The sequence below is a fragment of the Schistocerca serialis genome, chromosome 4 (genome assembly GCF_023864345.2).
Source record: "Schistocerca serialis cubense isolate TAMUIC-IGC-003099 chromosome 4, iqSchSeri2.2, whole genome shotgun sequence".
Classification (NCBI taxonomy): domain Eukaryota; kingdom Metazoa; phylum Arthropoda; class Insecta; order Orthoptera; family Acrididae; genus Schistocerca; species Schistocerca serialis.
Genome location: NC_064641.1, coordinates 581,746,949 through 581,774,894, shown reverse-complemented (window position 1 = coordinate 581,774,894; position 27,946 = coordinate 581,746,949). Strand labels below are relative to the sequence as shown.

The 27,946-nt window shown below is 43.2% G+C and overlaps 1 protein-coding gene across 2 annotated transcripts in view; it reads left to right on the top strand.

Moving 5' to 3' along the window:
- The window catches only part of LOC126475321 (solute carrier family 22 member 7-like), a 117,327-nt gene that overhangs the window by 45,887 nt on the left and 43,494 nt on the right, over positions 1-27,946 (top strand). For both annotated transcript variants that reach the window (XM_050103106.1, XM_050103105.1), the window contains exons 3-4: positions 1,179-1,403; positions 25,280-25,437. In XM_050103106.1, coding sequence (XP_049959063.1) covers positions 1,179-1,403; positions 25,280-25,437 — 383 coding nt within the window. The remainder of the gene's footprint in view (positions 1-1,178; positions 1,404-25,279; positions 25,438-27,946) is intronic.

The following is a 27,946-nucleotide window of genomic DNA, read 5'->3' as shown; positions in this document are numbered from 1 at the left end:
GCTGAAGTTTCGACTTCAACGTAACTTTCCGAGTACAGTTGGCAATTGAGCATTCTGCGTACAAGCGGCCTATGTTGTCTGTCTTGAGCAGTTTTGGCTGAAGTTGACTGTATTGGAGTTACAGTGTGACTTCGCTTGTTAAAATCAATCACTGTACCGTCAGTGATTGTGTGGCGAGCCATCTTCGTCTCCCTCAGAGGCGCATTTGCATTGCTAGGAAGTCTTTAGTCTGGAACAACCAAACCAGGATAATTCGTTTCGGGCTATACTCGCGACATTATCATCACCACGACAGGACGTCGAAGCAACCAGCCATCGCCTCCGGTACGCCAGATCGTGTTCTGGCAGTTAAGAAGACAGTTTGGTAATGTATGTCCGCAGCACCGGCAGATAGGGATTTTCCTAGTTGATAATCAGAGCTCAGCAGAGCGCGCCTGTTCGTCTTTTTCTAACTTTGTTCTGTCTTGGGTAGCAGCAATTAATGTTGGGTTAGCTGTGTGTCTCTCTTAAGATCTGAGTGGCAAGGAATTGGCTCCACATACCACTTCGTCATAAACCTCACAATCTAGTTTAGGGACAACTTCATCTTCACAGCGTTTGTTTGAGTATCCAATTTGAGCCAATTTGATGTGTTTTTCATGTGTTTTTGTTTATTATTTTGTGTTTAGTCTTAATAAATCATATTGTTATTTTGGACAGAACTTTCATTCTGTTAATCGGTAGAGCAACCCTATCATTTCTCACTATGTTAATGAAACCTTCCTCTATTTAACTTATTTATCAAATTAAATTATTGCAGGTGCCAAACTCTTTTCTACTCCACTTGCTGGGTTGATTACAGTCAGTGCGCGTATATTTTTTAATCCATGTGCAACAGCAAAAGTCGGAGTTAGAATAGGGGGGGGGGGGCTAAGAGCATCATTTACATATTTAGATTCTAGAAGAATTTAGTGTTAAATACACTGCTATCCCCGGCACCTCGCACAGTGGAAAAATTTTATCCGTCTACTACATAGTATTCCACATAAATAGTTTAGTCAATGGAAGTCGAAAATATGCACAATGACTCAAGTGTAACCCTTTACATAATGTTTGATATCTTTGTACACAAACCACACGAGGTGAAGTGAAGCACAAAGAATTTTTTGCCTGTTGATTAAAATTATTTGTGTTTCTAGAGACGAAAGAGGATACAGCAAGTGCCTTATGAAGACGCCTGGAAATGAAAATGTGACAATGTCTTGTACCCACGAATGGGATTACGACGAGACCTGGTTTAGCTCCACTGCCGCTTCACAGGCGAACTGGGTGTGCGACAAGAGGATGTACCCCAACAAGCTCTATTCTATCAGCCGATTTGCGTCGATACCGTTTGGAGTTATGCTGTTCTACTGTGGTGACAGGTTAGTAACCGACTAATTCCGAATTTCTTATTTTTCTTTGCAATTTCTGTGTAACTTCATTATTATTTAGCATGTTTTATTCCGAATCCAAACAGACAGAGTGGATCCTTAGACAAGTGCAATTCATTTGCAATGAAGTCTACCACTATCATTGGGAAAATGGTATTTCAAACTGGGAATATTTGGATGTTGTCAGTTCTGAGATTAGGTGTCTTCCAAAATTTTTTGGTTGGAATCAATGGAACGGTGCTAGTTTGCATCACGGAGACAGTACTATACTTGGTAACCTTATGAAGTGTCACACTACTAGTCCATATATTTCAGCCAGGTACCAGGGAAGTGGTTTTAGCACAGGGCTCAGAAATAGGGAATACTCTGGAGGTGATTTCCATGTTTTGGAGGTGATTAGCAGTTCCTGAATTTGCCTTATAATGAAGTAATAATGCTCGAAAACCATCGTTAACACTTGTCTATTGGAACTGTTTCCAATTTATTGCTGTAACAAAAGTATTCCATTTAAATAAGACTGATGTCTGGATACAATCGATTTTGTGTTTTTGAAAGCTGATAACTCGCTCAACATTTAATAATCCTCAAATCCAGCTCGGTTTTCGGGGGATGTTGATGGCACCATTCAGTCTATTTAAAATTAGACAGTACGCTTACTTGGCGTGTTACTATCATTTGGACAACCGGTAGTGGGTCTTCTATCCACCCTCACAATTGGCTCTAATATGGCGTAACGTATATTTGTTTGACATTCCCGTCATTTGGGATTGAGGTAACGTACATAGACGCACTTTACCCTCTTTTTAATCACGTATCCACCTCAAGAAGTTTTTATAAGCTACAAAACCAATTGTGGACCCATAAAGGATCTTACATACAGATATTTGCGGTTTTTATTCCACTGGATTTATTTATCTGCTCCTGCCTTTACACCGACCACCCACTGAAATAATTTTTTCTTCCTTAGCAAAAGGAGACTAAAAACGGTACTGCGAAAAAAAGTGAGTGGACTGGATTCTTGCTGGGTAAATCAAGGCTTCTCTTTTGTAACAACTGCTAGTTCATTACTGACAAAGTGGTGATCAATTTTCACAAGCATATCGAATGGGATCTTCAATACCCCTCCCGAATATACGTCAATAATACTCTGATGAAGTGGATTAAAATAATTTAAGATAGCAACGACATAGGCTAGTCGCAGTAGCGGGTCGGCGATGTCAATCCCCTATTGATGAATACAACTCCAGAGCTCTAATAACATTCTCGCCTTCAGTCAAGGAGCTTCGTACTATTACATAATGGAGATAGCGTACGGGTTTCGAAACTCATCACTTCAACGTCACTTAGCAAAATTTACCACGTTGAAGTCAGTGTGTACTTATTATAGCAACTAATAAAGAAAATTTCTCATTGTGAAGCGGAATTATTAACTTAAAGATGTACTACTAGAGAAAAATCGAATGAATTGGATCCCTGCAATGAGCCATAAATTAGAAATATATGTCGAGGATAATAATGTTCTACCTCATATGTGGTGTAAACCATCACAAACCATCACCTTTTCTTCTCACAAGCCCCAGAATAGATTTAAAGAGAACTAATTTTAATATGAATCTCTCCATAAATGATTTGTAGGATTTTTTGGTAGTATTTAAGTTGAAAGCCTCAGTTTTAAATCAGTGAATATCAAGGACTTGAAAAAGGTAGATTCCCTTGACTGTCCAGCAGTTTCTCGAGTTCATGCAGCCTGGATAGTTTACCAGATGTGTCTACAGTGTACTACGCTGAATTATTCATGATTCTGAAGCTGGTGGAGAAGATGAGGTAAGACCATTGGAGATGTTAATCAACTACAATTCCATTGGTGTTCTCCTTTCAACAAATACACCCACGGGAAAAATGGTACAGAGGCTTTAGGATACACTCTCTTTGCCGCAGCAAACTGGAACAGAGGCTATTTTCTGACAGTCACTGAGGCTCATGGGAAAGAGTTGTTGTAGCCACCAAGGAGTTCTATGGGAGTGACAGAAGAACAAACTTCCAGTTCACCGGTTATGCATTGGCTGGAGGAAAATCAGCTTGAGGTGGGGGAAAACGAACTTAGGCTGTGTTACCAACTTCTACGTAACGCTCCATCTTCCTGTCACACGAACAATGTTAGGTCTCACCCACCCTCTTCGAATAGGCCCTTCTACACGTATTCCACATTTTTCTCTATGTAATGACTCTTTTGTAATGCCTGTGGTCTACTCATTTTGGTACTGCCTATTTTGCGGCAATGCCTTTTGTATTCTGACAAGAGGGCCAGTGTTAATTTTTGTGGAGATCTGTTTTGGCTGATGACGAGGTGTTATTGCTGAAACTTTTAAAATTTTGTATTTTTTCTAGTATTTTCTAGACTCCTGCATAAGCTTTTAAGTTGTAGATTTGTGCTAGTGGTTGAACGTCTTTTAGTCCCTGGATCATCATGTTATTTTGGGATCACTGACCTTATCGTGAGGCAGCAAGTATAAGAGCAACACTAGAACAATCTCACATTAAAGATGCTACCACACTATATTCAGAGAATGAAGTGCGAACAAAATGAATCCCATTCATCATACTGATCGAGTGTTCGAAGCTAGTAGGTGTGGAGTGTTTATGCTGCTGAGGAGAGGCTCTGCTCTATGACGTAATTCATAATGGACACTTCGTTTCTGCTCTTCTGGAACTGTCAGCAGTTTTCAGTTGCTTAGCGAATTTGTTACCGCGTCTTTACTGCTTAGTCAAACTGCTGCTAGGTGTTGTTGTGTCCTGCATACTTCCTCTTATGTAATGCCTCGAGTGTAAGGAAGACAGGTCAGCCTGTGCTCTTCCAACCATTTTCTGCTGAATTGGCTCACAGCCGCACACATGGGTGTCTAGGTTACTGTCTTCTTGGACAAGTAACGATACTGAAATTTTTACGCTTCCTGGCTAGTAGCTTTTGATATTTCCACTTGACGATCCTAACTTAGTGAATTTTACTCTTCCACTTCTTTACTAGTTTGTCGAGTAACATGCCCCTACATTTTAACAAAATTTGTTCCGAATTTTATCCTTTTCTCTCTGTTTGGTAAATTATCTTGCATATTTGCATCTGCTCTCAACCTTTAGCTCGTTTATCCTAGCTCAACACTATTTTTCAAGCTTGCTTCTATTTACAATTTTCTCTAAAATCTTTTACTTTCAGGTACGAAACCATTCCGAAGAAATTTAATGGACGGTTGTCCCCTTTGCATGATTTATTCTCTTTCTGAGACTGCATGGAGAAAAGCTAGCATATCTATAACATTAGTGATTGATACACAGACTGTAACGATATTTTCTTTACGCTTCTCTTGCTGTCTCTGTACAGCCATTTGACCGACAGAAATTTGACCTATTTGTGCAATGACTAATTCATTTTCTGCCCGTGGTAGAGTGCGATCTAAAGCTTTATTCGGAAAGGTTACGTTTTGCATAGGTAACACACTAGAAGGTTTCTCTGGCCAATTCAACATTGGTCGAGTTCTCGTATTTATCGTGGTATCTGTAATCGTAGCAGGCAGATGAAACTTTTTTCCCGGCCACATTACTCTTGGTTCCATATACTAATAGACTACTTTGTTTTACCTCTAATTTTTCATCCTTTTAAATGTGTTATTGGTTCAAATGGTTCAAATGGCTCTGAGTACTATGGGACTCAACATCTTAGGTCATAAGTCCCCTAGAACTTAGAACTACTTAAACCTAACTAACCTAAGGACATCACACACACCCATGCCCGAGGCAGGATTCGAACCTGCGACCGTAGCAGTCCCGCGGTTCCGGACTGCAGCGCCAGAACCGCTAGACCACCGCGGCCGGCTAAATGTGTTATTACTGTAGTAATTTACTATTACTGTCTCTGGCGAAAACATCGAATATAACCTATGACTGCCAATCCTCAGAAAATATGGTTGCGGCATTGATACTACTTTTTTACACGCTGGAGCTTCCGTAATTCCTAGGCACAACTGAATTTCAGTTTGAACCACCTGAACGGGAGAAATAGTGACTAACTTCTTGACACAACTGTAAGAGCTCCTATTAACATAACAACATGTGTATCTCTTTGTTCTGACAAGTTACACTTCATTACTTTGCACTTGTATCCACTTATAGATAATTTTCCATTTGACATGCATATGGATTGTGAAACAATGGTAACCAGAATTTAAACTTAAAACTGAAAACTGTATGTTAATTTACAGCCTTTCTCGATCTGAATAAACACGAACTGTAGAAACATGGAAGAAGAACGTTGTTTTACTTTTAACTAATGGTAAAACGTGTTGTATCCCCGTTAGAAATTCTTTTTCCTTTTGCTGCAATCCCAACAGAAACTACTGTCGTTTTAACAATGTTGTACTTATCTGTCTACGTACGACGTAGAGTTTCGCTTCTTGTACCCTTTCAATTTACATTCTTGCACCCCCTGAGCTACTCGCTAGTTCGCATAGCAATCCGGCTTCTCGTCTAACGTCCATAACTGATTCAATATCTCTCTTAGTTCTATTCAATGTTACGATCGTTTCTCGCATATGCTGTTGCAACTCTTGTTATTTTGTGCATACTTATCATTCTGCTTGACACTCCCTGTTCCATATTTGTGTAACATGCCAACTAAAAGCGGTTTCTGTGTTCCTTGCCATTTCTTGTATTATTCCTATTGTACTATTTAAATCTGTGACGTCATTGTTATCTTCTGTCCCCAATATTGTTTTTAATAATTTCCCACCAGAATCTGACCGACCTCTTTTCTTTTGTAATAGTTTCTGGAATAATCTCTGTGATGAGCTGTAACTGAGCACAAAGTTTTTGATAGGAGAATTTCAGTTCCTGGTATCCGTTCTGTACATGTGTTAGCATTTCCCCTCTTACTGTTTCCATAGATATATTTGTGAACATACTCTGCAAACTCCGATTTTCCTCCCAGATTCCATTTTCCAACGGCTGGATTTTAATTACCTCTGCTTCACTCACATAAAACAACATTATAGCCATGATAATATATTGTGGCGTCATCTTCGACATCACGTAGGAGAAAGAAATTACCCAGAATCCCCTACTTACGAAAAATGCGTATCTCACTGAAATCTACTATAGAAAACTAAAAACATAATATCAATCGATGTAATCCAACACGAAATTAAACAAAATACACCGCTACTTTATCACTTATCCCTAGATCTAAGCTCATGAGGTACACTCTGTGATACTCTTGTTCTTCCTGGTAATTTCTTTTTCTGCTGTAAAGGTGCAGCTATTTGCAATAATGAATCGACTATACCCTGGATGTTTTAGTTGTACACATTCAACAGGCATATTAAATAGACATCCCTGTCCAAAAGGTGACTATCACGTAGGGGATTAACATTTTCACCATGGCACTGTGGACTCGCCCCATACTATCATCAGCTTCTGGATGGAACGGACTAAAACACGATTTCGTTATTTTCAGTAAGCAACATAACTGTTTCGTCAGATTAGATATAAAACTAGTTCCTTGACTTGTTACTATAGTTTCTAGTACAACAAACTTAATTACCCATTTGTCAATCATGGCTTGAAGTGCAGTACTCACTTTTTGATCCGATATTGCTATCATTACATCGTTGATCGTTAGTACATACTTATTATATGCTGAAACAGACCCAATATGTCAAGTCATACGTTTTGAAAATATTTTTTCGAGTCTGCTAATCTATGAAGCTGCACCTTTAGCTGACTCAAATCTGTTCGTTGAGGACATGGAATGCAATATCTTACATATTGCTCCACAACATCACATTGTGTTCTCGACCAAAATCTTTCTGCGTCTCGTCTTCAGCAGCTCCCCTGTCTTCATATCCTGATAGTATCGTCATGTGCTGGTCGTAACACCTCACTTCCTAGTGTTTCAGGAATGATGACGAGTGGTCTGCATTAGCCGACTTGCACAGTACCTCTTCTTGCTAAAGAAACTATGGTGGTTTACTGTACGCTTGGCATTCTCTATCCACTGCTTGTGTCCTTTTAAAATCTACTTAATTCAATCCCGATGCTTGCAAGACAGCCAACTAAGCGTATCCACATTCGTGTGTTTGATACCAGGTTTGTGAAGTACTTCATACTGAAAATCACAAATATTTTAGTGCCAATCTTGTTGAACTATAATGACTTCACACTTACAGACATATTGGTAGCAATGTAAATATGGAATATGATCATCAAAGCTAACATCCGCTTTTCTGTAGTAGGATAATTGCGCTCAGCTTTATTCAAGTGATGGGGCACACAAGCTACAGAATATTTTTGTACATCTACAGTCTGATTGAAAATGATGTCCAAAGCTGTATCGCTTGCATCATTTAATAATGTTGTTGTGGTCTTCAGTCCAAGGACTGGTTTGGTGCCGGTCTCCATGCTACTCTATCCTGTGCAAGCTTCATCCCCCAGTAGCTACTGCAACCTACATCCTTCTGAATCTGTTTAGTGTATTCATCTCTTGGTCTCCCTCTACGATATTTACCCTCCGCGCTGCCATCCAATACTAAATTGGTGATCCCTTGATGCCTCAGAATCACACGATTTAATTCGACTACGTTCCATTATCCTCGTTTTGCTTTTGTTGATGTTCATCTTATATCCTCCTTTCAAGACACTGTCCATTCCGTTCAGCTGCTCTTCCAGGTCCTTTGCTGTCTCTCATCGGCGAACCTCCAAGTTTTTATTTCTTAATAATAATATAATGATATAAATTATTAAGTAAAACCAGGAATAATTAGTATAGGATCTGAAGTCAGTATCTCCTCCAAATTTCGGAACGCTGCTTGACGTTCTGATGTGCACTGAAATGTAACCCCTGTTTCTAGTAATCTAGTCAATGGTTACGCAATTTCTGCAAAGCCTTTGACAAATTTTCGATAATAAGTTGCCTATTGTAATATCTTTATATTCGATGAATTATTCTGATACAATTCTACCCTTGAATGACGTTTACTGGTTTTCTATCTTCATACTCGCAGAATCCATGCGCAAAGTAGTTTCATACAATAGCTATGCCAGGAGCGCATAATTATTCTTTGTAGTACTCTCTCTGGTGGTTGTTAAAAAAATAAAAGCTTCCGAGATTGTCTTCGTGCCGATTATCCTGAGCTTTGTTTGAAGAATTGTAATCTGAATATTGCGATTTATGACAAAAGATAACTGATACGAAATTGTACGATTAAAAGGGATATATATATATATATATATATATATATATATATATATATATATATATTGCTCCTTCATACAAAAGATGTGTAGGGCCTACCATTCTACATTATTTGACATTTGAGAATTAATGATATTCATCGATATATTGCGTAGTTGTTAATCAGAAGGGAACTTCCGAAAGACTGGATACGAACCAGCATCTAATGATCCAAGAACTCCATTACTTTTTCGGAAGGTTAAACTTCATCAAAGCCAAATATCCGCTTGATCTGAGGTTTCCCGACTGATTATACAACGCTCCCAAAATTACGAGGTATTTTATTTGTACAGATTAGCAGACTGCCGCAAAGTACGAGCCTGCAGAGAAGAAGAATCATCGCCTGATCTCATTCTAACAAGTAAAATTTCTGAATCATTTTGAGTGACTGAGTTATGATTGGGTTTCCTATTATGAATGATTGATTGATCGAACGAATTGAGAACTACATAACTACATAATTACATAGATAGGAGGAAAAATTACACTATCCATTTGGTGGGAGGAGGGGGCATCATTTATACTGTACATTTTGCTCGCGTTCTACATATACATCTGCGTGATTATTCCGCAATTCACAGTTAAGTGTTTGACAGGTATTGATTGAACCACTTCCACACTATTTCACTACTCTTCCACTCCTAAATAACATAGCGCCAAAAAAACGAAAGCTTATTTGTGAGAGCTCCTATTTTATTACAGTCCCGTAGGTGGGTGTCAACAAAATGTTTTCGCAGTTGGAGGACAATGTTGGAAGTCGAAATTTCGCGATGAGATCTTGCTGCAAGGAAAAACGGCTTTGTTTTAATGATTGGTACTCCAATTCACGTATCATCTTCGTGGCACTCTCTCCCGTATGTAACGTTAATACAAAACGAGCTGCCTTTCTTTCAACTTTTTAGACGTCGTCTGTCAATCCTGTCTAGCAAGGATCCCATACAGCACAGCAGTACTCGAGCGGAGGACAGACAAGTGTATTGTAGAGACTCTCTTTGGTAGATCTGTTGCATTTGGAGGAGTTCTGTCAATACAACGAAGTCATTTGGTTGCTTTCCCCACAACATTATCTAAATGTGCATTTCGATGTAATTGGTTCGTAATTGGAATTCTTAGGTGTGCAGCTGAATTGCCAGCCTTTAGATTTGTATGATGCATTTTGTGACCGAAATGTAACAGATTTCATTTAGTACTCATGCGGATGATCTCACACATTTCATTATTTATGGTCAACTGCCACTGTTCGTACCATAGAGGTATCTTGTCTAAATCACTTTGTAAAATTGGGTTTCATCTGATGACTTTACTACTCGCTAAATGCCAGCATCATCTGCTACAATCTAACAGGTCTGCTCAGGTGGTCTCCCAAATCTTCTAAGTGATAGTGCTCCTGAACTAACTCTCAAAAATAATTTTCGGGGAAAGAATTTGGTACGATTTTGGATGAAGTTCTATGCCTATAACTGATATTAAACATGTATTTTCGCTAACATATCTAGGGCAGATTGAGATCAGCACCAGGTATAATTGTGCGATTGGGATACGCATCTAAAACAAGATTTAAGTCCAAAATTGTTAAGGCTTTCGTGGCCACTTGTTGACAAACTGCCTATTGGCTTCTGTCTCGGGTTCTTCGGCCGACGTTCATCTATTGATTTTTCTGACGTTTCGCCAGCACGAGTGGCTGGCATTGTCAAAGCTTCACCCTCCATTGCCGGTGGTGAACTGGAGGCGAGCTCGCGGCCGCAGACTATATGTACCTGGCGCGCCAACGTCCGAGGGCTTCTCCGCGGCCATTTCCGGTGCGGTTCTCCTCTTGCTACCTGCGACGGTCGTTCGCTGCAGTACGGGAAGCCAGGATCCGTTTACCTTAAGGCTTTTCTCTTTCTTGTTCAAACTGTTCGTGTGTTTTTGGATTTCTACAGCTTCTCTGAACAAGCACGTGTGATAGTGCTTCTCTACAGCCAGAACTTCCGTGTCGGCGAATTTTATTACGTGGTCGGTCTCATTCAGTGCGTGCTCTGCCACGGCCGATTTCTCCACCTGCCCCAACCTGCAATGTCGCGTTTGCTCCTTGATTCTGGTGTTAATGGATCGTCCAGTCATTTCGACATAAACTTTTCCGCATGTGCATGGTATGCGGTATATTCCCGACATTGCAAGTGGGTCTCTTTTCTCCTTCGCCGATCTAAGACACTCTTTGATCTTCACGCACTGAATGAGACCGACCACGTAATAAAATTCGCCGACACGGAAGTTCTGGCTGTAGAGAAGCACTATCACACGCGCTTGTTCAGAGAAGCTGTAGAAATCCAAAAACACGCGAACAGTTTCAACAAGAAGGAGGAAAGCCTTAAGGTAAACGGATCCTGGCTTCCCGTACTGCAGCGAACGACCGTCGCAGGTAGCAAGAGGAGAACCGCACCGGAAATGACCGCGGAGAAGCCCTCGGACGTTGGCGCGCCAGGTACATATAGTCTGCGGCCGCGAGCTCGCCTCTAGTTCACCACCGGAAATGGAGGGTGAAGCTTTGACAATGCCAGCCACTCGTGCTGTCGAAACGTCAGAAAAATCATTAGATGAACGTCGGCCGAAGAATCCCGAGACAGAAGCCAATAGGCAGTTTGTCAAGATTCAAGTCGTCTTTGAACTGTATAGCAACTTTATCGTCAGAGATGAAATGTATGTAAGAGCTACCAAATATTAATTTATAGTAACCATACTAACTTACAGGAACTATCTACTTTCGCTACAATATACACTACTTGTAACAGCAAGAAAGAGGCCACCGCCAGCTGTATTTAACCAATCCTTTTTGATCACCGTTACGCTGTTATGTATAATTTTGGCTGTATCTATAACGATTTGTGCTTCAGTGCTTTCTACACCATTATGCAGTGCCTGTGTCGTTCTAATGTTCTTTGCAAATGTCCGAAGGGACAGGCACTGCAGTGATAGACAGCCGTATGAAATACGAGAATCATATTCACATTTGCGAATGTTGCTAAACTTCGATTGCACTATTTATTGGTGATAATAGAAATACTTGCATAGACTGGGAATCGAATCCTGATCTTCGACTTTGTGCGAGCAGTCACCTTGACTGTCTCGACCACCCGAGCACGGTCCCAGAACAGACCCAAACTTCCATACGTCAACGCTAATAACTGTTCTTCGATTTTGATCATACGTCTTTATCTGCACAGGATTCACAGTATCTGTGCGAGTGTAAGTTGTAGACGGTAGCGGTGACATATGGAAGTTTGAGTCGGTCCAGAGAGCATGCTCTGGTGACCGAGGTGCCCAAGGCAACTGATCGTGTAAGGTGGAAGATCTGGGTTTGAGTCCTGGCCCATGCAATGATTTTCATTGTCACCAGTGCATAGTGTAGCCGAAGTATAGCAATATTCGCAAATGCGAATATAATTCTCTTACTACAGCGCTTTCTATTAGCGCCTGGAGATCTGATTCCTTCCAATCACAGCTATGACTAAGACCTGTGGTTCCTAGGTCAATCCCTGTCCTGTATTTGACTTGCAGTTGTACCAACATGAGCCAGCACCTGCCGTTTGTTGCTCCCTGTGCCCTTCATGTTCCACGTCTCGTATGACTCCTCCCGTGTATGCACACAGAGCGCACACTGGATTTCTTCCCCTCCTTAGTAGGCGTATCCCTGAGGGCCTCCATTACAAGATTAACGTTGGAGCTCTCAACTAGCAATAATCCCACGCACTGTAACTACCTGCAACATGCAGCAGAGAGGCTTCTTCTAAAACAGGTCAAGTACCTGCATCTGACTCAGGTTCTTTATCAGTCACAGATAGCTCCTTAAACTTATTCATCAGACGAATCAGGTCTTTTGATCGACTCCTCATAAAGTCCTTCGTTGCCTGCATCACCTTAGTGTGACGTCCCACTCATCCTCAGTGTGGGCGATAAACCGGGCATGAGCAGTAATGAACTGATTTGAGGGACACGTGGGGCGTGCCGGACGTCCTCGGCTCGCCACATCTGGTCACTCACAGCGTCAAACTATTTCACTGAAGCCAGCATTGTCTGGAGCAAAAGCTCACCAACGCAGCAGTCACAGTTACTATCCATATTAAAGATGGTGGAACTCTACATTACACAGTTATTAAAACGTTAGACTGTGCCTGGTAAGTACACAAACACACAAGAAATTTCAGGATTAACCTAGTAACCACAGAGGTATGTCAAGAAAAAGGTCAACTCAGTTTGGAGATCGTAAAAATAATTCACAAATGAACGCTGTACTTGCCTTTGCTGCTGCAACAAACGAAGCATCCACCTTCACTGGCACTGGCACTGAACAGTTGAAACAAAAACAAAAGCCTCTGGCCATACTCTACACTACACAGATATTTAACCGCTAGACTGAGCCTAGTTTCTGCAGGATACGTAAGCAGTGCCTGGTGCATTGGACAGGCTGTTATATCCGGTAAAGCAGGAATTTAATCGCTCTTCAGGGCCTGAAAGAACCATGCTACAAAGGGGGCCAGACACTCGGGCGATCTGTCGCAGGATGATATTTGGCACCTTTGTAACTTCATGCAGGAAGGCAGGCCAAATTTGTCGGCAGAGGAGGATATACTATATACTGTTGCGACTGTTGGGGCACACTTTGCTACTAACTGTGTGTGTCGTTGAGTTTGAGTTTATTTTAATTTTTAACATTTTTTTTGAGTCGTCAGTATACTGACCAGCTTGATGCAGCCCGCCACGAATTCCTGGGCTGTGCCAAACTCTTCATCTCATGGTGGCACTTGCAGCCTACGCTCTCAGCTGTTTGTGGGAAGTATTCCTATGACTGTCAGCTTTTAGCCTCTACAGCGCCCTTAGCACCATGTGAAGTGGACTGACAAGGCAGCCAGTCCACAGTGACGGGTAGCCGATAGAAAGGCACGCGTACACACTCACGCCGACGGGCGTCAATTCTGGAACAGGATAACTATTGAATGGTAGCAAGAAAAGTACGTAGCTGCTTTATACTTAACTTTATTATTTGATGACTACAGCATTCTTCTTGAGACATTTATACTATAACTCTCAAAGTAGGTAAGGCTAATGGCGCCTTGCTAGGTCGTAGCCATGGACTTAGCAGAAGGCTATTCTAACTGGCTCTCGGCAAATGAGAGGAAGGCTTCGTCCGTATGGTCGCTAGCAATCTCCTCGTACAACTGGGGCGAGTGCTATATCGTCTCTCGAGACCTGCCTTGTGGTGGCGCTAGGTCTGCGATCACACAGTGGCGACACGCGGGTCCGACATGTACTAAATGGACCGCGGCCGATTTAAGCTACCACCTAGCAAGTGTGGTGTCTGGCGGTGACACCACATTCCTCCCCCGCAAATCGGCGAACGGTCGTTAGATAAGGCTTCCGCCCGCCGTGGGGAGGACCCCATGTTGACGTATGCGACGAGGTGGGGAGCCTAACAACAGGCGAGGCTGTGCCACCCGCACCCGGCCATTCGGTCCGAGGGGAGCTAGGAAACGCCTGAAAAGCTAGTCCAGGGTGCACGTCACATGCGGTGTATGCGCCCGTAAAGAAACATGAGGGGCCGAAGTGTCGAACTCCATTGCGTCGGGGTAGCCGACGCGCGATGACGTCATGTGGTCCGGAGCGGTCGGGAGTTCCATGGCGGAGGACAGCTGGTCACGGGAAGCGATCGGCGGCGCGTGACCCTGGGAGGCGCTTGGCGGCTGCAGCGAAGCGTCTAATGCGGGCGGCGCCGGCGGGAGAACAGGCGGCGGCGGCGGCGGCGGCGGCGGCTGCGGCTGCGGCTGCGGCTGCGGCGGCGCGTCGCCATGGGGCAAATGGGAAGGCATCGTCGGTAACACCTGGGGATGAGGCGAGCCAGTAGATGGGTCCCCAGGGCGCTGACCGGACGGCACCGTTGCTGAAAGCAGACGGGGAGCGGCAGAACCCGTGCGACGACAGAGGCGCAGCTGATTGAGATGCCGACGCACCTCACCAGAGGCCCCCAAAACCAAATACATCGCACGGCCGAGGCAGCGAAGAATGCGCCCTGCGAGCCAACGCCGTGAACCGCGATAGTTGCGATAAAATACAACGTCGCCTGGAGCAAAAGCAGGAGTCTGCCGCTGCACAGGAACCTGATGCGGCGGATGCAGCAAAGACATCAAGGTGCGATGAGGACGACCGTGGAGCAACTCAGCCGGCGAGCGACCATCTCGGGGCTGAGAGCGATACGAAGACAAAAAGAGCAACAATGCGTCCTCCCGAGAATGCGACTCTTTCAATTTCAACATCTGTGACTTGAAAGTCCGGACCAATCGTTCAGCGGCACCGTTCGACTGAGGCGAAAACGGCGCGGATGTCAGATGTTGAACACCATTGGCCTGGCAGAATGACTGAAATTCTGCGGACATGAATTGTGGGCCATTGTCGGAAACAATAGTCTGCGGAAGACCTTCAATGCAAAAGATAGCAGACAACGCTTGGATGGTGGCGGAGGACGTCGTGGAAGACATCCGGACAACAAAAGGAAAATTACTGAAGGCATCGACCAGAACCAACCATCGAGCATTCCAGAATGGACCACCAAAATCAATGTGCAAGCGTTGCCAAGGGGAAGTGGCTTTTGGCCATGCAAAGACTTTCCGCGGCGGTGCGGATTGTTGTTCGGCACACGCCATGCAAGAAGAACACATATTCGTAATCGCAGCATCGATTCCGAACCAAGTACAGTGCTGACGAGCAAGTTGTTTCGTTCGCACTATACCCCAATGTCCTTGGTGGAGAAGCCGTAAAACAGAGGACTGTAACGAACGTGGGATCACGACTCTGGACTGATCATTATCAGAACGCAACAACAAAACACCACGTCGAACAAAAAGTCTCTCCTTGTGAGCAAAAAATCGGCGAACCAACGGATCCTCGATCCGAGACTTTGACAAAGGCCATTGCGTAGCAACAAAACGCAAAACAGTAGCAAGGACAGGGTCAGCAGCTGTGGCTGTAGCTACACGACGAAAATCAATCGGAAACGATTCGACCACTTCATCGGTTTCCGAATCAATGAACATGCAAGCAAGTTCGGAAGAATCGAATGCTTTATCCTCAGCAACAGGCAAACGGGACAACGCATCGGCGTTTCCGTGCTTAGCAGTGGACCGATACAAGATATCGTAGCGGTACTGCGAGAGGAAAATAGACCAGCGAATGAATTTCTGCGCTGTACGTGGAGGTACAGGCTTGTTCGGATGAAAAAGCGATGTCAAAGGTTTGTGGTCTGTGATGATGGTAAAGTGACGACCATACAAGAAATCATGAAACTTTGTAACACCAAATACGAGAGCCAAAGCTTCTTTCTCGATCCGTGAATAATTTCTTTGTGCAGACGAGAGCAATTTGGACGCAAAGGCAATAGGGCGATCATGGGAGCCAACTTTGTGCGCAAGCACAGCACCGATCCCGAAATCCGATGCATCTACCATCAACAAAAGGGGTTTCTGGGGATCGAAAGGCGTGAGACAAGTATTAGAAAGCAACGCCGATTTCAACTGGCGAAAGGCGCGTTCGCATTCCGTCGTCCAGACGAACGGAACACCTTTACGGCGTAAGCGATGAAGCGGAGCTGAAATGGAAGAGGCATTGCGCACATATTTATTGTAATAGTTAATTTTACCCAACACACTCTGTAGCTGTTTCACATTGCAAGGGGAAGGTAAATCTTGTATGGCACGGAGGTGCTCTGGACTCGGATGTATGCCTTGGGCATTGATGACATGGCCCAGGTATGGTAAGTCACGAGCAAAAAACACACATTTGTCCTTCCTCAAGCGAAGACCATTTTGTCGCAAGACCTGAAATAATGTTCGTAAGTTCGCAAGATGATCTTCTTCTGTCTGTCCGGAGATCACTATATCGTCCAGATAGTTTGCTGCAGTAGGGACCGACGCACAAATACTTTGTAAATATTGCTGAAACAATGCAGGGGCGGATGCACACCCGAATGGCAGTCTTTTGAACCTGTACAATCCAAGATGCGTGTTAACCACCAATACGCGCTGGGATTCGTCGTCCACCGGTATTTGCAAGTACGCATCGGCTAGGTCCAACTTTGAAAAATATTTTCCCGGGCACAGTTTAGCAAAAAGATCCTCCGGGCGGGGCAAAGGAAAAGTAGCAGTCACTAGTTGGGGATTCACTGTGGCCTTGAAGTCCACGCAAAGTCTCAATTTTCCGGAAGGTTTTGGCAAAATTACTAAGGGTGAGGCCCAGAGAGAAGCTTGCACACGTTCAATTACACCCTGTGATTCGAGATCGTTTAATGTTCTTGCGACCTCATCACGCAAGGCGTGGGGAACATTGCGTGCTCTGAAAAATTTCGGTTGCGCGTTTACTTTCAGTTCCAAATGTGCTTCATAGTTTTTAGCGCAACCTAAGCCCGGTGCAAAAATATCTGCAAATTCGTCACATAAGCGAGAAACACTGTCTGAAGGCACAGTCTGATTCACTGAGAGGACCTGATTTACAATAGACATGTTAAACAACTGAAATAAATCTAAGCCAAACAAGTTCACTGCCATAGAAGAACGAAGAACGTAAAATGACACCAGTTTTGTTTGTCCCTTGTATGTGTTGCAAAAAGAGTGCACTGTCCTAACACAGGAAGTGTCTGTCCGGAATAACTTTTTAACTGAACATTTGCGGCACGCAACGGAGGTGCGCCCAGTTGTGTGTACGTGTCGTGATTGAGCAATGAAACTGCAGCTCCGGTATTGAGCTGGAATGGTATCACTTTGCCGTCAAAGTCTAAGTCCACAAAAAGTTTATTGTTCTGCTGACGACAAGAGCGACTGTTTTGTGCAATTTGAACAGACACTGGTACAGAATCACTTGCTAATTGACGTGATTTCCGGCGACGTCGACGCACAGTTTTTGTGGGACGAACACAGGCACTGTTAGAGAAAGTGTCACTGGACGAAGTGGAATTAACGACATGAATGTCCATGGGCGAAGGTCCACGAGCCTGAGTGTCCTTGGTTCGATTCCGGCGCGAAGCAAAGGGCCTGGAATGGTTGTGATTGTCTGAACGGAGCTTTTTCTGGCAAACACTTTGAACATGTCCTTTCTTATTGCAGAAAAAGCAAATAGCTTGGCGTGACGGGCAATGTTCACGCGAATGTTTAGTAGCACACCGCGGGCATGATGTCACTGCATTTGTGTGCTGGCGCGGCACACCTGGCTTAGCGCGCGGCGGCAGCTGTGCGGACGTATGCGAGGGCAGTTGACCGGGCCGCGCAGCTCGAGAGCGCCCGGCGGGCCGGTTAATGTTACACACAGCTGGCGAAGTTTCAAAAGATTCCTGAGCACAGTCAAGTGTGTCCTGTCTATCCAATATGTCTATCACTTGTTGAAGGGAGGGATTAACTAGTTTCAAAATTTGCTCCCATATGCGAACATCAGAAACGTTCTGTGCAATTGCATCACGCACCATTGTATCTGAATAAGAAAGACCACAGTCACATTCAAAGGCACAGTCCCTAGTAAGTCCTTGCAATGTTGCTACCCACTCCCTATTAGTTTGACCGGCCGTACGTTTTGTACGAAAAAACGTATACCATTTTGCAACCACATTAACTGTTTCTTTGAAATAGACATCTAATGCAGACAAAATTTCCTCGTAGGACAGAGTTGCTACGTCTCGTCGGGGAAACAATTTCACTATCACACGGTAGGTGGACACACCGACACAAGAAAGCAAAAACGGCTGCCGCTCATTACCTTGAATTCTGTAGGCAGCGAGGTGGAAGGCGAACTGTCGGGACCACTCTTGCCAGGTTTCTTGGTTCGGGTCGTAGTGCCTAAAAGGCGGTGCAACGGCAGGGTGTGGCTGTGGTAGCGGTGAAGCGGCGGCGGCCGCATCGGTGTCCAGCGCACGTTGACCCTGGACGAGCTGTCCAAGGGCATCCAATAACGCCTGCGTCTGCTGATTCTGCAAGCGATAAAATTCGGACAGTACATCTGGCGAAGCCATGACACAAATAAATTAGGGCAAAGCAAAACACAAGATCCTTTGTAGACTCGTCGCCAATGAAGTGGACTGACAAGGCAGCCAGTCCACAGTGACGGGTAGCCGATAGAAAGGCACGCGTACACACTCACGCCGATGGGCGTCAATTCTGGAACAGGATAACTATTGAATGGTAGCAAGAAAAGTACGTAGCTGCTTTATACTTAACTTTATTATTTGATGACTACAGCATTCTTCTTGAAACATTTATACTATAACTCTCAAAGTAGGTAAGGCTAATGGCGCCTTGCTAGGTCGTAGCCATGGACTTAGCAGAAGGCTATTCTAACTGGCTCTCGGCAAATGAGAGGAAGGCTTCGTCCGTATGGTCGCTAGCAATCTCCTCGTACAACTGGGGCGAGTGCTATATCGTCTCTCGAGACCTGCCTTGTGGTGGCGCTAGGTCTGCGATCACACAGTGGCGACACGCGGGTCCGACATGTACTAAATGGACCGCGGCCGATTTAAGCTACCACCTAGCAAGTGTGGTGTCTGGCGGTGACACCACACCATGTACGTTATTCCTTGATGTCTTAACAAATGTCATATCATCCTGTCACCTCTTCTTGTTAGAGTTTTCCATGGATTCCTTTCCTCTTCGACTCTTCCCAGAACCTCCCCATTTCTAACATTATCAGTCCGCCCAATTTTCAGCACACGTCTGTAGCACCACATCCCAGACGCCTCGATTCTCTTCTGTTCTAGTTTTCATACAGTCGCCTTGAATTTTAATTCCACTCTTGAACCGGTCTTTTATTTTCATCATTCCTTCTTCGACGTATAGTCTGAACACATACCATACATGTATACCTTGTATATTAACCGTCTCTCCCTATACCTTACCCTCATTTTCCTCAGAATTTCGAACATCCTCCCTCCTTTAACACTGTAGAATGGTTTTCACGGTCGACAAATCCCATGAACTTGTATTGATTTTTCTTTAGACTTGCTTCCATTATCAGTGGAAACATCAGAACTTCCTCGCTGGTGCCTTTTCCTTTCCTAAAGTCAAACTGATCGCCATCTAACTCAGCCTCGATTTTCTTTTTCATTCTTCTGTATATTATTCTTGTAAGCAACTTGAATGCATTAGCTGTTAAGCTGATTGTGGGATAATTACCACACTTGTCAGCCTTTGCAGTCATAGGGATGGTGTGGATGATATTTTTCCGAAATTCAAATGGCATATTGCCAGACTTACACACTAATTTGAATAGTCGTTTCGTTGCCCCTACCTCCAGTGATGTTAGAAATTCCGCTGGAAGATTATGTATCCCTTCTGCCTTATTTGACCTTAAGCTTTCCAAAACTTTTCTAAATTCTAATTTTAATATTCACTTTTATATGGACTGCTGTTTCTTCTTCTATCACATCAGACAAGTCTTCCTCCTCATATAGGCCATCAACGCAGTTTTTTCACCCACCCGCTGTCTCCTATGCATTTAACAGTACAATTCCTTTTGCACTCATAATATTACCATCCTTGCTTTTAATTTCATTGAATACTTTTTTGACTTTTCTGTCCTGTTCCTTTTCGATTTCTTCACATTTTTCATGCAGTCATTTCGCCTTGTCTTGCCTGCACTTCCTCTTTATTTCAATCCTGAGTGACTTGTATTTCTGTATTCCAGCATTTCCCTGAACGTTTTTGTATTTCCATTTTTCATCGATCAACTGAAGTATTTCTTGTGCCATGCATGGTTCCTTCGCAGTTACATTCTTTGTACCTATGTTTTTCTTTACAACTTCTGTGATTCCTGTTCTTACAAGGGAACCTCCCCATCGCACCCCCCTCAGATTTAGTTATAAGTTGGCACAGTGGATAGGCCTTGAAAAACTAAACACAGATCTGTCGAGAAAACAGGAAGAAGTTGTGTCGAACTATGAAAAAACTAAGCAAAATATACAAACTGAGTAGTCCCTGTGCAAGATAGGCAACATCTAGGAGAGTTCGAGTTTAGGAGCGCCGTGGTCCCGTGGTTAGCGTGAGCAACTGCCATACGAGAGGTTCTTGGTTCAAATCTTCCCTGGAGTGAAAAGTTAACTTTCTTTAGTTTTGCGAAGTTATGATCTGTCCGTTCGTTCATTGACGTCTCTGTTCAGTGTAATAAGTTTAGTGTCTGTGTTTTGCGACCGGACCACAAAACCGTGCGATTAGTAGCCGAAAGGACGTGCCTGTCCAATGGAAGCCGAAAACATTTGATTGTAAGTTCATAGGTCAACCGATTCCTCCACAGGAAAACACGTCTGATATATTCTATACGACACTGGTGACAGCATGTGCGTCACATGACAGGAATATGTTGTCGACCCACCTAACTTGTACACTTGGTGAATGGGTAAAAAGATTCTTCTACCTTGCCCAATTTAGGTTTTCTTGTGGATGTGATAATCACTCCCAAAGAAAGTGATGAAAACATAAGAGGTTGTCACATAAATTGCAACAAATGAATGCAACAGTTTCACAGTCGCACAGTTTTGTCTGTTCTCTGTCAAAACATGTTTTTAACGTTTTCAAATTTTTCCGTGTGTAGACCGTCAAATCCTGCATATGTCCAAGCAAATCTGAACATGTCCTGGAATTTTGGAGACCGAAGTTGATTTTACTTGAGTGCCTGAACTTTGATAATTGTCTGAAAATAAAAAATTAAAATTTTCTCCCGAGGGAAGACTTGAACCTAGAACCTCTCGTTCCGCAGCTGCAGACGCTAACCGCGGGACCACGGCGCTCAAGGATTTACACCCACCTGGATGTTGCCTATCTTACACATGGACTACTCAGTTTGTATATTTTTCTTATTTTTTTCATAGTTCCACACAACTTCTTCCTGTTTTCTCGATTGATCTGTGTTCAGTTTTTCAAGGCCTATCCACTGTACCAACTTATAACTAATTCTGAGGGGGGTGCGATGGGGAGGTTCCCTTGTTAGAGATATCCATTCCTCTTCAGCTGAACTGCCCACTGAGCTATTCCTTATCTCAGTATCTACAGCCTTAGAGAACTTCAAGCATATCTCCTCATTCCTTAGTACTTCCGTATCCCAGTTCTTTGCGTATTCATTCTTCCTGACCAATCTCTTAAACTTCAGCCTACTCTTCATCACTAGTACATCGTGATTTGAGTCTATATATGCTCCTGGATATTCCTTATAATCCAGTATCTGATTTCGAAATCTCTGCCTGGCCATGATGTAATGTAATTGAAATCTTAGCTTCCCCTATTTCCCGTCCTTTTCCAAGTATAAGGCTCCTCTTGTGATGCTTGAACAGAGTATTCGCTGTTACTGGATGAAATTTGTGACAGAACTCAGTTAGCCTTTCTTCTCTCTCATTCCTAGTACCAAGCCCATATTCTCTCGTATCCCTTTCTTCTACTCCTTCCCCAAGAACTGTATTTCCAGTCCTACATGAGTACTAGATTTTCTTCTCCCTTTACTTATTGAATTAGCCGTTCAATATCCTCGCATATTTTCTCTATCTCTTCATTTCTGCTTGCTACATCGTCATGTATATCTCAACCTTCGTTGTCGATGTTGATTTGCTGTCGAATATGATAAGAACAACACTATCACTGAACTGCTCACAGTAAGACACTTTCTGCCACACCTTCCTATTCATAGCGAATCCTATTCCTATTATACCATTTTCTGCTGCTGTCGATGTTACCCTATACTCATGTAACGAGAATTCCCTGTCTTCTTTCCATTTCATTTTACTGGACCCACTATATCTAGATTGAGTCTTTGCATTTCTCTCTTCAGATTTTCTAGCTTCCCCACGTCGTTCAAACTTCGGACCTTCCACGCCCTGCCTCCTAGAACGTTATCCTTCCTTTGGTTATTCAGTCTTTTTTAATGGTCACTTTCTCCTTTGCATTCCTCTCCCGGAGATCTGAACGTGGTACTGGTCAGGAATCTTTGAGACTGGTGAGGTCATGATGACGCTTTCTAAATTATAGGCCACATATTCTGTGGATACACATTATGCACCTTCAGTGCAGTGGTTTCTGTTGCCTTCTGCATCGTCAAGCCGTTGACCATTGCTGATTCTTCCACCTCTAGGTGCAGTTTCCCACCCCAAGGTCAAGAAGGTGCTCTGAATCTCTGCCCACTCCTCCGTCCTCTTTCAGAAGGCTGTTGTCAAAATGAGGGAGACTTCCTATGCCAGAAGTCTTTGGTTGACAAAACTGATGATTTTGTTAGCGTATACTATATATTTCTAGAATGAAGAACTACTTGTCACATTATTTGAGGGGTTGGAAATGCAAGCGGTACAAGTGGGGTTTCACAACAGAAATGATCTAAATAAACATTTGGCAAGCAAGCTAAAACGTGGATCCCTTCTGAGCAAATTCACTTCAATCGATTTCCCGTATAATGCCATATTCTGTGACGATCAAATTTAAGCTCCAAGCCAGTGCCTGGGCTGCAATTAGAATGCAACTAGTCCACATGAAATGGCGAGCGGGAGGAGAATTGCTGATCCTTAATGAAGGTTCGGGTATTTAACTTTTTGAGAGTACAACAATAGTGAAATTTGTGTGCTTTCAAGAGTTCTTATAGTAATATTTAATGCATGTTTAAATAGGCCGTAATTTGAAATACCGCTTGTACATGTCGAGGCAAAATGAGCACACGCACATTATAGATCGTAAGGTCTCTGAATTTGGTCAAACATATACGGAATGTGATAAAGATTTTGGCCTCTACGAAAAGGCAAGGAAACACTTCAGACATGTGTTACTTCCCCAAGACAGAAAGCAAGTGGTGAAGAAGCTCAGTAGAACACGTTCGGTAGTGGAAACGAAGACAGAAACTTTCCTTTAATTAAAGCTATGGATGCCATAGAAGAGGATAAGGTTGCTAAAGACGCAGAAGGAAACAAAATACAAAGGAAAGTAAACCAGGTGGATATGAATCAGCAAAGATAGTCCTCTAACAGTGCAGTGAAAGCATTCATTATTTATAGAAGCGGACTTTACGAGGCCCAAGACTGGTCTGCCATCGATACCTCTTCTTGAGCCTATGCATCAAGATAAGTTTGAAATAAAATTTGACGGCTGGAAAATTCTTGGGGAGATGAAGAACCACATCTCTCCACTTCACTTTGAGTTCTACAACAACATTATATGCTATTCCCAGACAGCAGTTACCATGGGTGTAAGAAGAAAGATTTGAAAAAGAAGAGGACGTGGTCAGAGAAGGGAACGAGGAAGACTGAAAATGCACAATGGTACAGCTACCCGAGTGTTTCCCAGCAAGGACATTCTACAAGGGATACCGCAAAAGGAAATGATTACGGTTCTATAGATGCTAACAGTGATGGGATTAGAGAAAGTGGCTATGAATAACCGCTCATTTATGTTGGAACCACGTCAGTAAGTTTTCGTTTTGTTTTTTTAACTTTATTTTCTGTGTACCCATTATTTTTCCGCTTGTTGTATTAATTTAGTTTTAATTACTCACATATCCTCGTTTTATAGTGAAAAGTAGTGTACTATATCTATTATACGTGTCTGCCTAAAAATAAAATGATTTCGCACTTCTACAGGTTTTACTCTAAAAAGATTTAAGATGCAAGAAGTATAAGGATATTTATTACATTATATAAATAATGAAGGGGCACTACAATACCTAACCATACCTACAACTATACACAGGCCAATTGACCATTAGGAAAAAATACTGATGTTTCGATAATAGCTCAAATAATTTATAAATAGTGATTTAACTTTGGCAGTCATTTACTGAGTTTGCTTCAGCAAACCCTTGTATCACTTGTACTCTTAGCCCCTCATTTATCAATAAAATGACCTTTCCCTTGAGCATGTTGCATTTTTTCCAGCAATGTACAAATCAACTACTACCACAAACTGATTTGACATGATATCTTCGAATAGAAAGACAGAAAGTTAGTTGGAATTTGTAAACTTGAGTTGCATATGATGTCATGGAACTCGCCTGGTGACTACTTGGCCAGATCAAATTAGGACTCTAATTACTAGATGGCAAAACCGAATAGTCGGTTGTTGTTACCTACAGTGTGCGCTGGACCAACGAAGACGACCATGGGAAAGTAACAAGCTGATAATTCTGCACTCGCAAATTGCATTGGTCGAAAGACCTCAAATGTTTGATAAATTAGTGTAAATCTGGAATGAGATAAGTTACTTCACAAGTACGGATCAAAGTAAAGTTTTAAGAGAGATTTCTAACGTTGCTATGAGTTGCAGCACGTTAATCAGGTCACGGAGAAGGTTTCACATTTCTCATAGAAACTGAGCTGAATAAACGATTTTAGCATCAAGTATAATAACAAAAATTACCTAACCTGAAACATATATAAATATTTTTGAAGACAGCAACATTTATCTGAGAACGACGGAACTTCATAGTTAGTTCTGCAGCAGAAGGTGAAACTATATGTTATTTTTATAAGAATTACATTTTATATAATCTGTAATGACCATCTACACTGAGTGATAAAATTAATAAATTTTTTCATGTAGAGTGAAAATCTCATTGTTTCCAGATTTGGCAGAAAAAAACAATTTCTGTTGAGCATAACCGTGATAGCAATATCCAGATCGCTGCTAACGGTTTCAGCGGGTGTGTACCCACTTTACGTCGCCCTTTCGGCCTTATCTGAAGCACCTGGCATGCCGTGCATTGAATCAACAACTGCTATAGGTGAGTACAGTAGCCAGTGTGATCTCTAATCAGAGAAAAATCTGTTTCACGCGTCATTTCCCTCTTTATTATGTTATGCATCGCTGAAGGACTATATTAAACCTCTAACGCATTCCTTCTTTCGCTGCTCACGTTTTACTTTCCTTTTTTCATGGACTATCCATTAAATGTTTGCAAACTTTTTGATATACTTTATTTTCATCCCTTGCACTTTAATTTTTTTTAACTGATCTGCAAAAACGTCTAAAATTCAGAATTAATGCCTGTCACCTACACTTTTGTCAGTCCCATTCTCAACACGCCCCCTGTGTCACCATTGTACCAACGACTTCGTCTGCTCCACATATTTCATTTATACACTAGTGGCCATTAAAATTGCTACACCACGAAACTGAAGTGCTACAGAAGCGAAATTTAACCGACAGGAAGAAGATGCTGTGATATGCAAATGATCAGCTTTTCAGATCATTCGCACAAGGTTGGCGCCGGTGGCGACACCTACAACGTGCTGACATGAGGAAAGTTTCCAACCGATTTCTCGTACACAAACAGCAATTGACTGGCGTTGCCTGGTGAAACGTTGTTGTGATGCCTCGTGTAAGGAGGAAAAATGCTTACCATCACGTTTCCGACTTTCATAAAGGTCGGATTGTAGCCTATCGCGATTGCGGTTTATCGTATCGCGACATTGCTGCTCGCGTTGGTCGAGATCCAATGACTGTTAGCAGAATATGGAATCGGTGGGTTCAGGAGGGTAATGCGGAACGCCGTGCTGGATCCCAACGTCCTCGTATCACTAGCAGTCGAGATGACAGGCATCTTATCCACATGGCTGTAACGGATCGTGCAGCCACGTCTCGATCCCTGAGTAAACAGATGGGGACGTTTGCAAGACAACAACCATCTGCACGAACAGTTCGACGACGTTTGCAGCAGCATGGACTATTAGTCGGAGACCATGGCTGCGGTTACCCTTGACGCTGCATCACAGACAGGAGCGCCTGCGATGGTGTACTCAACGACGAACCTGGTTGCACGAATGGCAAAACGTCATTTTTTCGGATGAATCCAGGTTCTGTTTACAGCATCATGACGGTTGCATCTGTGTTTGGTGACATCGCGGTGAACGCACATTGGAAGCGTGTATTCGTCATCGCCATACTGGCGTATCACCCGACGTGATGGTATGGGGTGCCATTGCTTACACGTCTCGGTCACATCTTATTCGCATTGACGGCACTTTGAACAGTGGACGTTACATTTAAGATGTGTTACGACCCGTGGCTCTACCCTTCATTCGATCCCTGCGAAACCCTACATTTCAGCAGGATAATGCACGACCGCATGTTGCAGGTCCTGTACTGGCCTTTATGCATACAGAAAACGTTCGACTGCCGCCCTGACCAGCACATTCTCCAGATCTCTCACCAATTGAAAACGTCTGGTCAATGGTGACCGAGCAACTGGCTCATCACAATACGCGTCACTACTCTTGATGAACTGTGGTATCGTGTTGACGCTGCACGGGCAGCTGTGCCTGTACACACCATCCATGCTCTGACTCAATGCCCAGACGTATCAAATGGTTCAAATGGCTCTGAGGACTATGGGACTTAACTGCTGTGGTCATCAGTCCCCCAGAACTTAGAACTACTTAAACCTAACTAACCTAAGGACATCACACACATCCATGCCCGAAGCAGGATTCGAACCTGCGACTGTAGCGGTCACGCGGCTCCAGACTGTAGCGCCTAGAACCGCTCGGCCACTCCGGCCGCCCAAGACGTATCAAGGCCGTTATTACGGCCAGAAGTGGTTGTTCTGGGTACTGATTTCTCAGGATCTATGCACCCAAATTGCGTGAAAATGTAATCACATTCAGTTCTAGTATAATATATTTGTCCGATGAATACCCTTTTATCATCTGCATTTCTTCTTGGTGTAGCATTTTTTAATGGCCAGTAGTGTAATACAGTATGAAGTATAAATACACTTATCAGTTCTTAGGAACTGCATACAATTGGTCCCAAACTATATTCAAACTCAGATTTAACGAGATCTCGAGAAGATACGTCACAGCTTACAGAATACTAGTAGTTACCCCGACCGCAGGACAGCAGGTCGTAGCACGGGTCCTCCGTGTGCCACAAAGTGTGATCTCAAGATTATGCCAACGATTCCAGCAGATAGGAAGCGTGTCCAGGCGCTGCAGTACGGGACGTCCAAAGTGTACAACACGATATCTCACCATCAATGCCGGCAGACGGCCACGGAGTACTGCAGGTAGCCTTGCTCGGGACCTTACTGCAGTCACTGGATCAGTTGTCTCCTGACACATAGTCTACAGACTACTGAACAGACATGGTTTATTCGCCTGGAGACCTGCAAAGTGCATTCCACTGTCTTTTGGTCACAGGAGAGCCCGTAAAGGACACAGTACACGGTCATTGGAACAGTGGTCCCAGGTTATGTTCACGGACGAATCCAGGTATAGTCCGAACTGTGATTA